Genomic DNA, 17,065 nt, shown 5'->3' on the forward strand with positions numbered 1-17,065 from the left:
ATACTTTAATGAAAATTTTATTTGTAGGTAATTCGATTGCGAAAGAGTCCAAAAGGAAGGAAGTACATGTTTTGTACTGTCCTGTCCAGTACTTTCTTCTATACTATAAATAGATAGCGTAAAGGGGTTGGACTAAGGGATTAAATTAATGACGTAGGTATTATTGGACTCGACTTCGTAGCACGGGTGTCACTATTAGGTCACTTAGGCAAAAAAATAATTAAATAATTTAATGAATCAGGCGTTACTTTGCAAGGAAATTCTTTTAGTTCATTTAAAGAAATTCTTGACGGTTTGAGCTACCCGAGTTAAATCCACCTACCTATACATTCATGAAAGATGCAGTCAGAGGATCAAACAAGATTATTTTGTATTTCCCGATATGAGACTTAATATTAGGCAAACCTTTATATTCCTTGAGAGAAGTTAAAAAAAAAACAGTCAAGTGCGAGTCGGACTCACGCACCGAGGGTTCCGCACAAATTTGTATGTAAATAGATCGTTGATAGTCTTAAGATTTTTTCCCGTTTTATCCAATTGTTTTTTTCCTTTAAAATATTAAATATTTAACACAATGGAAAAATAAAAGTAAATAAACGAAAACATAAATGAAATTATAACTATTCTAGGATTCGAACTCGGGGCCTCGTGAACCGTACCTAGGCCATAAAAAAACATTTTTTTTTTGGGATGGAGCAACAAATAAGCGATTTTCGGATTTTTTCCTTTACCTTGTGCTGTAAGACACCTACCTCCTTGACAAATTTCTCATGATTCTAGGTCTACAGGAAGTACCTACCCTATAGGTTTTGAGTCCACTGCGAAATGTGTGAAAAATATTTAAGGCTCAAATGGCCGTATCCGTAAAACATGCTTCAAGCGGCCGCAGGCATAAGTACCTATTAGATGGATATGCTACGTGAGACGCAACTGAGCAACGCGGCACATTTTATTGAGAGGATGCGTAAACGGGTACTGCTTTGACGGATTCTTTCAATGAAATATGTCTCGGTGTAAACTGACCCCGAAGGCCCGTCCGCAACTTTACGCGACCGGCGGCGCGGCATCTATTACATTACGAGTGTTGCCAGTAAACGGATGCTAGGTGCGCTTTGTGGCGGCGGAATGTATACCACCATCTACCACCAAAGCCCAGATGGATGAATACTACCGGTTTATTTTATTATTTGTTTATTAAGGGTGATTCATGAAGCACTTATTTCTATTGTTCACGTTTACGAGCTCTTTCATGCTCATTTTCAGGTAACAAAATAATGTTTATAAATAAAAAGCAAATGTAATATTTCTGTATTAAATTTTATTGCATCTATTCACACACCTTCCTGGGGTACGATTTCAATGAGATTGAAGCTAAAAAAACACAGTTTATTTAGTTACGAGTACTAAGGACATTCCATTAATTTGGGAACATTTATAGGAAAACTTATATTGCGTTTTCTTCTAAAACATGGAAGTGGGAGTGTTCGAACAGCAGTCAAGTGACAGTACTTGGTTTCCAGACCCACTGGTCCTACCAACACATTTTAAATTTAGGAAAAATCTATTGCACTGCTAGTAATAGGTGATAGAACAAGAAAATACAGCGGTAAAAAGATAAAATAATCTAAACATAACTCCCATGCCAATCGGAACCAACCCATCTCAACTTAGGGAAATATTTCGTTGTTTACGTAACTATTATTTTGAATTTCCACATAATGTACGCCGTCTGCAGGTATCGTTATTTACATCAAAGAGACCTCTAATACAGAAAATTTATTGCGTTTACCATCTCTTAAATATTCATGTTATTACAATATTTACTTACAACAGTGACAGTATGTACAAAACTATAGACTCAATTTTGGACTTTCAGTCTCTACCTTTAAAAATATTTTACAGTATTAAGGAAATAAACGAGAATACAACTATACATTCATCGATCAACTTTAATACAATAATACAAGGCCATCTTAGACGTAAGTAAATTCCAGTTACTTCGGAGAGACAAATTCTAGTTATTATTTTCGAACGGAATACTTGTGCAGGACTAGAGCGGCGCGAGCGGCGGCGGGGTCGCGAGCCTATGTACATTACATACACGAGTGCTAGGGAGGGCTCAGTATTACAGTATTTACAGCGGGAGGGGGCTGCGACCCGCCGGCGACCGGCCCAGCGCACTAGTCCTCCTAATTTCTAAACTCTTCACTAAATATGTACCTACAGTATGTTAAAATATTTACGACACTCTAATGACAAATGAAACGTCATTAATAATGCAATTTCCTTTATGTTTAACATAGACGATCATAGTCTTCTGACTAGAAATGAATTACACAGATTTCCAAAATCCTCGACAAATCTGGTACTGGTAGTTATTTAAACTTATAATAAAAGGTTATATCTACTGACCTCGTAAAATAAATAGTTAAAATGCGATGTTAGATTTACCTAAAACACTATTAAACAATAGACATAAATTGGACGTATAGGCACTAAATTATAAGGAGAGTAATTTGAAAATAATAATTTACACTCTACAAATAAAAGTCTAAAACTGTGTTATTTTATCTATAAGAAAACGTAACACATGTTAATACCTACATTTGAATTAAAGATCACTTTGTTTAACCACCTCCAAATATAACTACATCAACGTGTTCAAGGTCCAACTGGTTAGCACCTAGTATTGTCGGTCAGTCGGCGCGGCCGCCTCTCCGCTCCACTATCACAATATTAAGCTTCTCTACCGGTGCACATTACTTATTATCATGTATCAAGTATATGTATACATATTTATATCATTATTCTAGACATCTATTTACAGGTGAGAAGGCCCTCGCGTGCGTGCGTGTCGACCGGCGGCGTCGGCCGCGTCTCGCGGGTCGTGGTTATTGTCGATGCGCCAGCGGGGGGCGGTGGGACGGCGGTCAGGCGCGGGGCGGGGGCGGCGGCTCGGCCAGCGAGGACGTGGACGAGGAGGAGGGCGAGGGCGCGGGCGGCGCAGGCGCGGGCGCGCCCAGCGCCAGCGAGCGCGAGTACTCCAGCAGCGCCACGTCGGCCGGCGTGGCGGGCGGGTACAGGCCGCGGTACAGCTCGGCGCGCCCATAGGGGTGCGCCAGCCGCGCCGCCGCCGCCGCCGCCGCCGCCGACTGGTAGAAGGAGGCGGCCGGCGGCGGCGCGGGCGCGTCCCCGTCCTTGCTGGCCATGTCCGCCAGCGACCATATCCGCGGCTTGGCGGAAGCGGGCGTGCTGCCGGGCGGCGCGCGCGCTGGGAGGTGCTGATACGCGGGATGCAGCGGCCGCTCGTACGGCTCCGGCGACTCCGGCCCGCTGTCCGCGCGCGACTCCGACCACTCTGACTCCGTCCTCTGCCCTAGCATATCCAACCTTTGCTGTGGCCGATCGCCATCTTCGCTGGAACCTGTGCCTGAATCCTTTCCATCTATAACAAAACAATAGCACCTTTAAAAACCTTCCGAAAAGTTAGCAGTCACACTCAGTCTACCCACATTTCGCCGAGCATTAATTGACATAACGTGGGTGTAATTCGGATTGTCGGTTACGTACCTAGCACGTCCTTTCCGTCGGTGCTCTTGTGGTCGTCATCGTCATTATTATTGTCATCGTCGTCGACCCTATTCCTGGGCTCCCACGTCATCTTGTTCTCCTTCTTGAGGCGGCGCCGCGCGTTGGCGAACCACGTGGACACCTGCGTGAGCGTCATCTTGGTGATGATCGCGAGCATTATCTTCTCGCCCTTCGTCGGGTACGGGTTCTTCTTGTGCTCGTTGAGCCATGCTTTGAGGGTGCTCGTTGTTTCTCGTGTAGCATTTTTTCTCCTAGCTCCATTTAAGTCCATACCATAACTGTCAAAAAAAGAGAAATATGTAAATTAATAAAAAATAAAAAACAATCTGATTGTGTCATAATGGCGTGATGACCGTCACCGATCTCCAGTGAGGAGACAAGCACGCAAATTTTCATCCCCGGTCGAGGTACTTAAATTTTTATGGGAACAATCAAGCGTAAACGGCAGAGTCTGATTTGGGCGAGATTCAAGATAACAGGGATCGAGTCCGCCCTGCGGACCCTCGGCGCTCGCTGCCAATGAACGCACCAGCATAATAATTGAAATCGAGATAAGCCATCAACTGCTGCGCTAGCTTTAAGCCCGGCTTATCTAAGACACAGCCAGCACGCATTTGTTGGACCGTGCGCCCTTATTTGAATTGCCCTATCTTTATTACGATGCAATTCTCTAAAGTATTATTAATTGATTAAATCATAATCGTTAACACTGTGTCAAGAAAATAAACGCTAGCCTAATAGAAAAAGTCAAATTATACCTATCTTTAAGCTATAAAAAGTTATACTTATTTAGTTAATTGAGAAGAAACCTACGTTAATTTTCCTAACCATACCGTTATTATTACGATATCTCCCTTTATAATTCTTGACCCGTCTACAAACTAATAATTCCGTTTAATAAATCAGCTGCTTCAAAGCAATGTCACTGACTTTGTTATTACCCCCACATTGTTTAAAATTTTATAACATTTTCGTTGTGGAGCGTGGCGCGAACACTGCCGACTCCATATGCCGCCAATGCAACGCAGTCGGAAATAGAGTGGGGTGGAAAATGGGGATGAGTTGTATGGGAAATTAATAAAACTGTCACTTAAATCGTATAAGTGACGGGCATTGCCCCTTATCGCTTAACCCCACGTTCTGTTTTGAGTCTTATCCGTTGCTAGTAGGGTAGCGATCCTCCCACACACACCTCGGGTGAACTCGTGATTTCCATTGTTAAGCTCGTCGTTGACTCAATAATTCTTCTCACTCCGACCGAATAAACACCTTAGATATTAACATTAATCCAATAATGACATTTGTTTTTCTCCTAAAGCTCTGTATAGTCGCAAGAAATACTGTGTCCTTTAATAAATCATGTATATGACTGTATGTACGCATCTAGGCTAGGTACATTGTACGAACGCAACTGCGAAACCCCCGCGGAGCTAAGAAAGGATTTAAGTAGCGCGATAGTGAGTTAGCAGAACGTTAAATGATAATTTGAGCATAAAACATCGCTTTAAGGCGACATAAATTTAATGACATTCGCGCCGGAGCGAGCTCCATGAATGAACTAACATCCATAGAATTGAAGTGACAATACGAAAGTGGAGCGACGCCAGGCTTAGGCGTATTCCACAAACAAAAAAGCTTCATTTATCCACGGCGTGCCACTTTCACAGCATCCGGGCTCGCGGGGGATAGCTCCGCAAAGCGTGCATTTTTTTTATTATTTTCTTCCCCCGCGGTGGTCGCGCCCCGGCCGGCGCGGCGGTTGCGGCTTTCCCCTTCTCACCCTTACTCTTACTTCAATTAAATCCCTATCTAACCCACCACCTCATGCTTCCTACTTAAACTCATAAAAATGAGATAAACACAAAAATATTGCTGGTACCTAAAGTTGTTGTTATTAAAACGATTGCATTGCAGTTAATTATGACGTCTAAATTTATCTTTTTATTATGATATTTAAGGGGCTGAGGGATACTCGGGGTGAGTGGTATCGGCAGTAATGTAATGGCGAGTATTAAAACAAAATACGAATTTTGCATCAACAGGTTTTCATTATAAATATAACCGGGGAGTGCAAGTCGGATTCAGTAAGCGAAGTTTTCGTTCCAAGGCTATACCCGTGTAAGGGAACAAAATATGCCCCTGACGTTATTAGCCAATGAATATATCCTATGTATTGGTAATAATGCTAGTTATTAATCTGCCAAGTTTTATCTCATAACTATTGACAGTTTCCTTGCAATGTCACTTGAAAGTTTTTTTTACTTTTCTAAATATCTTGAAAACTACTAGTTCGTTTCTTTTGTGATTAAAGTATGTTGTTAATGGCATGAAGAGGAATAAATTCGCAAAACACAAGACGTCTCTAGGTCAACATTAACGTGGTCATTTTTGATGTCAAATATTTCAAACTGTTTTTGACACTTGTGCGCAGAGTCAGCGACACGCACAATTTTTTTTACACTGATGTGACATCTCTTTCCGTACAAATATATATAGGTCTGAAATCAATCGGCTTGGAGCAACATAGTGATTTTTTAATTTTGAGTAATCTCGTACCGGCCTAGTACATCACTAAGGTATACACGTACTACGAGTATATTGATATTTTATATAAATCATCATTATTCTACAGATTATTTAATCATACTTATAGTTCGTTATGGAGTACATTCTAGGGATCTATACTATTAGGCACCTAAAGTTTATTAAAAAATAATTGTTGCTCCAAGCCGATTGATTTCAAACCAATATATATTTGTACGGAAAGAGATGTCACATCAGTGTAAAAAAAATGGTGGGTGTCGCTGACTCTGTCTGACGCACAAGTGTCAAAAAAAAGTTTGAAATATTTGACATCAAAAATGACCACGTTAATGTTGACCTAGAGACGTCTTGTGTTTTGCGGATTTATTCCTCTTTATGCCATTAACAACATACGTTAATCACAAAAGAAACGGACCAGTAGTTTTCAAGATAGATTTAGAAAACTAAAAAACTTTCAAGTGACATTCCAAGGAAACTGTCAATAATTATGAGATAAAACTTGGCAGATTAATAACTAGCATTATTACCAATACATAGGATATATTCATTGGCTAATAACGTCACAGGCATATTTTGTTCTCTTACACGGGTATAGCCTTTACTTTTATTTTGTTTTTATTAAAATGACCACGGTTTTATTTTCTATTATTTCGGTATGGTATCCATGGCGATAAGCCGTGTGTTTATTGGCCGGTTTTTACCCGACTGACCGAAGGAGGGTTATGTTTTTATGAAACGTTATAGAAGGCGTCTCAAAATTAATCCGGAATATTTCAGCAGGTGGTTAGATTAAGCTCGACTGAATACACCTGTATTTTACGTACATATTATTCGTCCCTTCATCTCTTCAATCAAAAATTTCTTTAGACCAATTTTTGCTCGTCAGTGTAGCGTAGCGGTAAATATATTTTTAAAACTAACGGAAGCATAATCTGTTTCAAAATGACTGTATACTCGTAACAGTATATAAACGATAGAGTTTTATGATAATTAAGAGCCGACCGTATTCGAAACGAATAACTAAGATGTAATTGTATACTCCTTTTTAATATGAGTGATCATGCCGCCAGGGGAGTGACGCAGGTTAAAGGCTTCGGAGTATTATGTTACTACACCTCGATTTAACCAATGACATCGTCGACGGTGTAGAATTACACGGTGCGATATTTTGAGAGGTAATAGATGTACACCGTTTTCTTTACACGCCAGTAGGTCCATCAACAAATTAATCTACGGACTAGGAGTTTTGAAAAAAGTTGACAAGCGAACAGGTTCGTGTTAAAATGGTCTCGGGACAGGGACAGTGTCATATGAGGGCATATCTTGTTACTGCCAGAACTTGTTCTCGCACGGTGACAAGATAGACAAATTGTAATAAAATAACGTATTGATCAACAATGTTTAATATTGTTCCGAACACCGAGGGAGTGGAAACGTATAACTACTTTCATTATCATCAGGTTCAGTTATTTATAGCTTAACGGAGACTATGTATTTTACTAAGCTACGACTGATTGATCAACAGAACAGTGAGGACTAATAATAAAGAAAGAACATAAACCCAGTCGTTGTGAAACACGGTATGACTACATGAAAAAATAAACCAACAAACACCGCCTTTCATGCTACAAGTAAATTACTATGTTCGTAAAAATGATATGAGATAAAACTAATTATTTTGCTTCGTAATATAGGAATGGGCGCACGCAACGACCAATCTCGGGTTATGGACGAAGTTTTAAAAGGTACGATACAGGCCCTAAATATTGGTGGGTAGATAGGGCGGTTGGGGGCGCGGCACGCCAAAAACACATTATGAGCGGGCAAAGCGCTATTACGGCCAACCGCACGCGGGTGCGCGAGCCGATAGCCGCCACCTGAACATGCTATCCGACGACTAATTGGTCAGCCCCATGCATAAACTCCCTTCAAAAACAACGGAGGGAGCACATGCTTGCGCCCAAAACTTAATGAGCCTGAGTGACATTTGTAGCTGACTTTGGAAATAATTACATTTTGTGTTTTTTCGTTTAAGGGCCAATCGTCAAGGTAGGCAGCGGACAGGAAGGGCGTTATCTGGAGGTTAGGGCGGCGCATGTCACACGGCTGGCGGAGCGTGCACGGCACCAGCGCTTCCGACAAATACGCCATCTTTGTTTTAGTTTACATTGGGGGGTTACTTTTTCAATATTGAGCCTTCGTATAGATTAAACAGGAAAAACTGAATTGGATCGCCTGGTATCCAGATGGGATGAGGATGTGACACCTGCTCTTAGTTCAACAACAATAAATTAAATCTATTTCATTTTGGATATCTTACTATCATTAGTTACATTTATCTTCGCGGCGTTATGTATCGAGGTGCCAGACGCACTTGATTGAAAAAATCGCAGAGGAACAAAGTATAACTTCAATGACACGTTGTGCATTAAATCCAGTGTTCTCTGAATGGAAAAAACAAGACATAAATTGTCGTCGTTATCAGTGGCAAATTATTTTTCTGTTAAAATTGTTAGCTGACCCGAGCGACGTTGGAGTCGGCGATAACGTAATAGTGGGCATGTAAGTATGTCGCCGCTCAGTTAATTAATACCAGTAACAATCTGTCTTTGTATTTACGTACTCTCTGGCAATTAAACTGTTGCCTTTTGTTATTGATCTCTCAGAGAAAAAACTCAAAGCAGTATCCCAACAAAGTTATCAGTGACGCGACGGATCGATCAAACGTGTTAAAAACAAAAATTAATTGATATTGTATGCAATCAGCGGTAAAATCTCCTTCAACCCCGCTAACAATGAAGCAACAGTAACTTTTTTCAATATATTGGGCCTGTTTCTCATGAAACAGAGCTTAAAAAACTGCTCATTTGATAACATTTACAGTTTCCAAGTTAAAGGAAGAAAAGCGGAGAATTCCCATTGCATTAGCCACCTATTGTTATACGGATTAAAGATAATCGTGATCTATCATAACTTATCAGGATTATTAATTTGATCAAATTTATAACGAACCGAGGAGAGGAGACATCACTACATTACTGTGATTTATTTTTAATGCCAGTTTTGTACAAATCATGGAAAGCAAAGTTAAGAATACTGCAATAATATTTATTGTAATAAACATACTGTGATAAGAAAACTAAATTGTATATTGTTGTAACAATTTACGCTACGAAAAATATAAATAAGTTAAGTACTCATTTTACGTATTATAATTTTATTAACGTCATCCTTCTGCATTTCATTTAAATAATACAATAAAAGTATTTGATAAGGATTTAGAGCCCGGCATCAAATATAAAGTAAGTAAAGTCTGAAACGGTCTACTTGGCGCACATAAACAATAAATACAATAGAATTACTTCATCAATGTCAGTTTCAGAAATGTAACGGCGGTGCAGTAAATAATATATCCTAAAAATATGAATCAACACAAAGATTATAGAAGTACAACAGACTTAAGCAGTTACACGTGATAACAATAAGCTCTTGTTCGGCACCAACTAGAAGGAGAAGAATTAAATGCGATAGTGATGTTTTTTGATGCAGTTGCATTTTTAAACGTAAAATCTCTTATTTTTTGTTTACAGAGCCCCTGCGTGTGAACTACAGATCTCAAATGATTTCTAGCATGAATCAAGCTTACCGGACTTCACGCAGATCAATTGTGAGTACCACATTTGCTACATAGTAGATAGAATATATTTACGAAGTAAATAGGTATATTTAATATGTAAATGCATATAATTAACTTGATAATTATTCCTGCCTGCGTATGATCTGTTGAACAAGTATCAATTAATGTTCCAGTGTAAAGTTGAATATGAATTTGTTTACGGTCATCCAAAGACAGACAGAGTTCATCTTGGTGGATGTCGTCTATTTATCAAGTCAGTCAGTAGCCGGGCCCTAATACTGCGGAGTCGCCGACGTCGCTGGCGCCACCGCGACAAGCCGATAGTTGGACCTCACAAGTCGACCAATGTAGAACGTTAAATATAAACTAGTGAAAATTAAGTGTAGCGACCACAGTTCGCCTGTTATCTGGGGTCACGTCTTATTTTATTGCTGACATATTATTAATATCTTAGAGAACATTGAATTTTATGCCCCTGGGAGGCATTGTTTCGCAATGGCTCTTATGACAACCCAAAGTGAATTGTGAAACTTGTTTCATCATAACTGCGTTCTGATTGATTGGATGTCAGTTTAATCAGTACTCATTTAAGAACTTTAAATTATAGTCAAACGAGCTGTCATGGTTTGCCTAACCCCCCGAGTGAGAGCCATTCGGGCGCAAACTTGTAAATCATGCAATTAAGGCCCAGTTTAGACCTGGAAGAAAAATCGTGTATGTTACAATACATTGTGAGGCTGTAAAGCGAACGAGTTTGAAGAGGTCAATCGAGCGCCGCAATGTATTGTAACATGCACGATTTTTCTTGCTAGTCTAAATTAGGTTTATACTAGTATTAAATAGCAATGCTTTCAAAGTAGAAAAGGTTATAGAACATTTTATTTGTAGAGTTTCGAAGGTAGAGTGTGTTTACTACATAGGTACTTATCGTTTAAACACATATTTCATTTCATTAATGGGATTGTGTTTGTGTATCGAACGCGAAAAGAGAATTAGCACGGAATAACAGTTTCTGGTTAAAAATATAGTCTATCGATCGCCGAGTGTTAGATTTGCCAACAGAAATAATAGCATCTAATAGTCCATTTCAGTTTATAGAATAACCACATCCAGGTCAAATTGGAAGCACGACCTCTTATTATATTGGGACTTGGTGAGCATTGGTGCTTTCATGATCGTAGCAGTTAGTGTCCGCGGTAACAGGTGTTAACTCAGTAGATACACTAAGCAACAACAGTGGCCGCTAGAGCATGACACGACTAGACCAACAAACAGTACCTATATGTTTCTAATTTCATGCTTATCTCAAGTACTTCATATAGCGCAAATTTAAGCTGTAGGTAGTAAAACTAAACAGATATTTTTCTGTCAACCATTTTTAAAACAAGCACAGCATTACCATTCAGGCTTGAAGCTTTTAGATATCATATCTTTACTTTGGAGTTTCGAAACCTTGAATTTAAATTCTTTGAGTAAATGACATCACTGTGTACATGGATGGCAAGTCGCCGACATGAGTCTCGTGCCCGCGGCTGACCGATAGGAAAAAGGAAAGAGGAAGCGTCCAATGCGTCTAGAATGAAATTAGCTTGTCGGTCAATTACTCCGGGCCCAGTCCGGCTTACTAATGGCACGCGATCGCTACCTGAATACGACACCGCTCATTTATATGCCTCCGCGCGTACTGTTTATTGTTCTATAGATCGGTAATACACGGGAGGACTGGCATTTTGTGCTGTAAATCGTTGTCTATACACGTACCCTCGATTAACTGTGTGCTGTGGCTTCGGGCACCGTGTCAGTACAAGCCGCAAGTGTGGACCGATGACATCATGTCCGGCATGGCCTGGCCACACAGAAAACGTGAGGTTCTGACTGACTTCTATTATCATAGCGTTCCGCGATGCGGTGATGCATCGCCCTTTGGTCTCGCTGACCTTATAACCAATAGGTACTCGATTGAAATTCTTACATGATATAATGTTAGGTTTGAAATGAGAGCACAGCGGCGTTACTCTTGTGAAGTTACTTGATCTTTTTGAATTCACCCCCTGTTTCACTACCATTGATTAAATTTATCTGCTAAATAGTGATGCCGTCTCTGTTTGTTTTGTTCGAATGGACGGAGACGGCATCACATTTATCCGTCAAATAAAATTAATCAATGGGTGGAGAAACAGCCCCTTAATATCACTTTTTTGTTGTTGTATGATATCGACTAAAAATATAATTAGAACGTCGTCGTATCAAATATTGAGCACAGATTTTTTGAAAATTAAATAAAAAAAATGTGAAGATATTGTTAAAATCTATTTTAAACTATTCACTGGCGGACGTCTCCATATTCCTAATTGTTAATACTAAAATATTTCTTGTTCGAACACCACATATTATATTTTTCAACCAACACAAATCTGACAACACAAAACAATCAACAACACCGTAACCAAACATCGACAATAACTTAAAAGTATAAACCTCATATCCCCCCTCAATTTCCAAAACATATTCCTATGCATTGCACTATTAGCGATCTCGCTTCTGCATTCTTAATTTTTTATACTATATATCACCCAGGACTTTCATTTCCATTAACAACTCCACTCTCCAATTGTCAAAATTGTTTCCATCTTCTAACCGACAAACCACATTCTGTACTTTCGATTGAGCCATATTTTGTTCTTGTAGGCCTTTTGCCCAGTAGTAAACTATTTAAAGTGCTTATAATTATGAAATTGATAAAAAAGTAGAGATCGTAAATTTGGTAATTTTTATCGGAATTACTGAAAATGAGGAATATTGGGCGGCCCATTACCTGTTAAAATCTATTTTAAACTATTCACTGGCGGAAGTCTCCGTATTCCCAATTGTTCATATTAAAATATTTCTTGTTCGTACACCACATATTATTCAACCACATTTATATTATACTTTTTAACCAACACAAATCTGACAACACAAAATAATCAACAACACCGTAACCAAGGTCACAAACCATAGACAATAACTTTAAAGTATAAACCTCATCAGATATGACCCATAAAATTTCTGTGTGACTGTAAAAGCTTTGATCCACTTTTTACGTGACGTCACAGTTTCTCCCGAACTTTGACGCGCTTTATCTTTTTTATTTTTTATTTTATTGACACGTGTCTAATCAAAAGACTAATTATATAGTGATTTTTTTTACCCTACTACTCAATTACTTTATTGTTCTCCAGCGGTCCGATACTTAACTTTGTATGTTACCTCTTCGCGATTAAACGGCTGAACTGATTTAGATGAAAATTGGTATGCACATAGTATGGCATGATGGAAAGAACATAGCGTAGTTTACCCTGAAAATATGAGTTCGAACGAGATAGATATAAACGAAATCTTCGCAGATGGAGTCGTGACAACAGCTAGTGCTGAGGTAATTTAGAAAGATAGGGAGAGGGAACAAGAGTCCCTTTGTCGTCGATGAAAATCAGTTCATAGCTTTAAATAATAGCTTGAGGTATATGAGAATGGAAAGCATATTACTCGTAACACCATTCTAAAGTAAGTGAAAAATAATCGTTAAATAATTACTCTTTCTCTTTTTTATCTAGTTTAAAACAGTTTTGCACTAAAATTCGTGGCCTTCCGTGCCCTGATTTAGAATAGGACGGACCCATCTCTCCCTCCTCCAGATTTCAGCACAGCAGTGTGAAAAGAAAGGGGACACCACCACACTAATCTCCCAAAAAAGTCATTTTGTAACTTCAATTTTGATCCTCAACCAACGGCCACGACACTCTGTCAAGCACTTAAAAGAAGAACAACACGTGGATTCTAAAGGAAGCCTGTGTCCATCATTTGGTGGTTAATGGGCTGAAAATGATGATGAGTTGATGACATATAAATAAATAGTTTTCAAAAATAGGTTAATCTACCTGATCAAGCCAAATTAATCGTCTATTTCCCAATACTACCTATACATTGACAAGCAATAAAAAAAAAATCAACTGGCTTATGCAAATGACAGGATACTGCAAAAAGCAAAGCAGCAAGTTTATTCTTTATGAAAGGCTTAGTAAATAGCGGCGATGCATTTTTAGCTTGTGTTTAAAACTACGAAATATTCTGTCTGGGAGTCGCAGCTTTGACTGACACATTGCAAAACTCGAATCAAATGGTATTGACTAAGACACGCCGATATTTTAAAGCCCACAAGACCCGGCAGGCGCCGTGTCATATTGGGAAGTTATAACCATTAAGAGAATACAATCGCAATTTCTTCCTGTCGTAAATAAACTTCGGCGGGCATGAGTAATCGTTACTTTGTGTGCACAATATCGGGTGGGGGCCAAATAGATTGGTACGTGCCGCGCATACTGAGGGCCCTCGCCTCTTATATTATCACTTGCTTCGACGAAATTCGTCTACGTATTTATATATGGTGTGGGTAGTTGAATTTTCCGTTTGTAATTATGCCGGTGAGGAGCGGAAGTGTCGGCTGTGGTTGTTACACCGGTCACGAGGCAGCCGCTGACGGTTGACGACCGGCGGAGTAACGGGGTCGCCAGCTATGGCGCGGACACAAGGGACCAAGGGACTATAAAATTCGTTGGACATACAAAACGACGGCGCCATAGGTTATCACCTAAAGCGAACTACAACTTTTACAGTCGAACAAACTGAATCATGTACCGTACCGTTTGTGCTATTTACTAATGTCATGTTGACATCCCATACTTTAGTCAAGGAAATCATAATAGTGAAATTGGTTAAAAGGTTCCACCCTAGTACATGAATCTGTTTGTTCGACGGTACAGGCGAACGATTGATTTCTGACCCACTGTGGAACGTTCTCACAGTTCAATGTACCACATTTTCTGTGAAAATAATTCATACTAGCTTTTGCCCGCGGCTTCACCCGCGTGGAATTCGGTTATCGCGCGCTGTTCCCTCGGGAACTGTGCATTGTTGCGGGATTAATAGTAGCCTATGTCACTCTCGGGCCCATAAACTATCTCTATACCTACCAAAAATCACGTCGATCCGTCGCTACGTTGCGACGTGAAAGACGGACAAACACACTTTCGCAATTATAATATTAAATTATGGATACATAATACTTTCTACTAATAATGAAATGAAATGTTTATTAAGTTTTGTTTTCTAATCATGAGATTTGTTTCAGGAAATACTAATAAGTAACATGAGAACAGGTAGGTGATTGGCTGATTAACTGACATATTTCTCCACAGCTGATTTATGACTTAAATCATATTCTTAATGAAAAATTTCGTTTAGCATAATTTTAAGAGGCGTTGCGAATCCACCCTGAATAGACGTGAGAACAAAAGGTAATAATGGATTTTAATAATGCACTGCGTATAAATTATAAAATCGTTTAATTTGTCATACTGTTTTAAAAATCTCACTAACGCTTCAGATGTGCTTGTATTAAAAATCTATAATTTACCGACAGAATTGTTTTGAGCAGAGGCATAACAAGTGTAGAATCTGTAAAAGCGGCCAAGAGCGTGTCGGGCCATTAAGCTTTGATCAATTACAACTCATTAACTTGGGAAGCACACATGAGAAGGGACATTTACTTCTTAACAAGCATTGCACTTTGAAGCTTAATATTTTTCAAATCAAATATTCTCTTATATTTACTTCCAGAACGAATGTCGACATTATTTTCCTCTCAGATCTATCATAAATTTTATTAGGAAAATTTGTTACTAGCTTTTGCCTTTGTTATCAGTGCATATGTTTTAATTAACCCCCGTTATAATTGTGACATGTGTATCTGTGTGTATAGCGATAGGTAACAGACTCTTCTGAGTTCAAAACTATTCACAGAATGCGGTCCTCATATTTTGCATACTCAAGTTTCCTTGGCGCCTGCTCTACGATATGGATCTCCGCAAAGTAACGCCTGAGTCAATAAATTCTTTAAAAACTACATGTCGCTGTCAAGTTGCACACGTCATAATAAGTAACACTTGTAGTACCCTTCAACCTTAAATCTTGTCGTAAAATAGCCATAGTACCTACTTCAGGACCGGGTGTAAGTCAATCAACTCACACTTTAGCTGTCTGGCACTTGGGTGCAAGTGCAAAGAGGGTTTGTTTGCCCGAAGCACTCCCGGCGGCCGGGACGGACCGCTTGCCCCGTGCTAATTGTTGGAGAAGTGTCGCTTTATTATAACAGATGAAGATCGACCGACACAATTTTTCTAAAGCGGTCTCTGCTATTGGAGGTCAATTGAGGCTTTTAAATATGTGGCGAGCTTGATGTTTGCATTTAGATTTAAGCCCAGTTTAGACCTACAAGAAAAATCATGCGGGTAGCATAATCGACCACTCCAAACTCGTTCCCTTTACGACCTACTTGCACCATTCTTCTTGCAAGTCTTAACTGGGATTAAGAAGCAGTGCCTCGTCACTGCATAACAAAGAGTATCTCCCCGCCGCTATCGTTACACGTAGTTATTCTATTCTCTACGTCGTCAATCTAAAATATACGTCGAACCAATTCAATCGTGATTCATTGTGGGACCATTTTACAGATACTCGTAGTCAAAGTAACATCGAATTGCTTGACAAGGGAATTCATTAAGAAACTATCAAAACGTTCTACGTTCGTGACCCATAGGAATCGAATGGTCCAATGGTACTTCTCTATGACTGATACACCATCGACGGTAAGCCGGTGACTGGTGAACTGGGGGATTAGAATTCGTCACTACATTTAAAACAGCTCATACATACCTCAAAATCGATAATTTTTGTGACTGAAATTTATGTACATTATTTCAAGGGTAAGTAGAATACCGGAATTTCAATGCAACTGACAAACCCAATGGTTGCGCTAGCGAAGCCGCGGGACAAAGGTATATAAAATAAAGAACTTTTCGCTTCATTTCCACTCTGATTTGCTACGAAACTGTCATCAAACTACGTCTCTTAGATTATTTCATGACGTTAATCATTGTAAAAAAAGTATGTAGTGCAAAAAAGTTAAATTAAGGTCATTAAATATATGATCTATCAAACAACTATTTATAATACGAACGGTGTCAGCTACGATTTACCATGCTTCAGTGAATAGACTAAATGCAGTGCCCGTAGAGTTGCATTAAGTCTTGTATCGAATGACGGCAGATGTCACGACGGTTATCCGCACTGACATACCGGTGCGTTTCATCCCCCAGTGTGTACACGACATGACGTTTAGCCATATTGTTTTAGTCAATTCACACAACTAGCACAGATTATAAGAATATATTAGTTACTATATCACTTTCACCACTC

General features: G+C 39.4%; 1 protein-coding gene across 2 annotated transcripts in view; it reads right to left on the reverse strand.

Moving 5' to 3' along the window:
* Positions 1–1,298: 1,298 nt before the first annotated feature.
* Positions 1,299–17,065, reverse strand: part of mirr (iroquois-class homeodomain protein mirror) — a 61,939-nt gene continuing 46,172 nt past the window's right edge. For both annotated transcript variants that reach the window (XM_074099193.1, XM_074099185.1), the window contains exons 4-5: positions 3,571–3,869; positions 1,299–3,445 (exon numbers count right to left, since the gene is read on the reverse strand). In XM_074099193.1, coding sequence (XP_073955294.1) covers positions 2,931–3,445; positions 3,571–3,869 — 814 coding nt within the window. In that variant the 3' untranslated portion in view covers positions 1,299–2,930. The remainder of the gene's footprint in view (positions 3,446–3,570; positions 3,870–17,065) is intronic.

This window comes from Choristoneura fumiferana, chromosome Z (genome assembly GCF_025370935.1).
Source record: "Choristoneura fumiferana chromosome Z, NRCan_CFum_1, whole genome shotgun sequence".
Lineage (NCBI taxonomy): Eukaryota > Metazoa > Arthropoda > Insecta > Lepidoptera > Tortricidae > Choristoneura > Choristoneura fumiferana.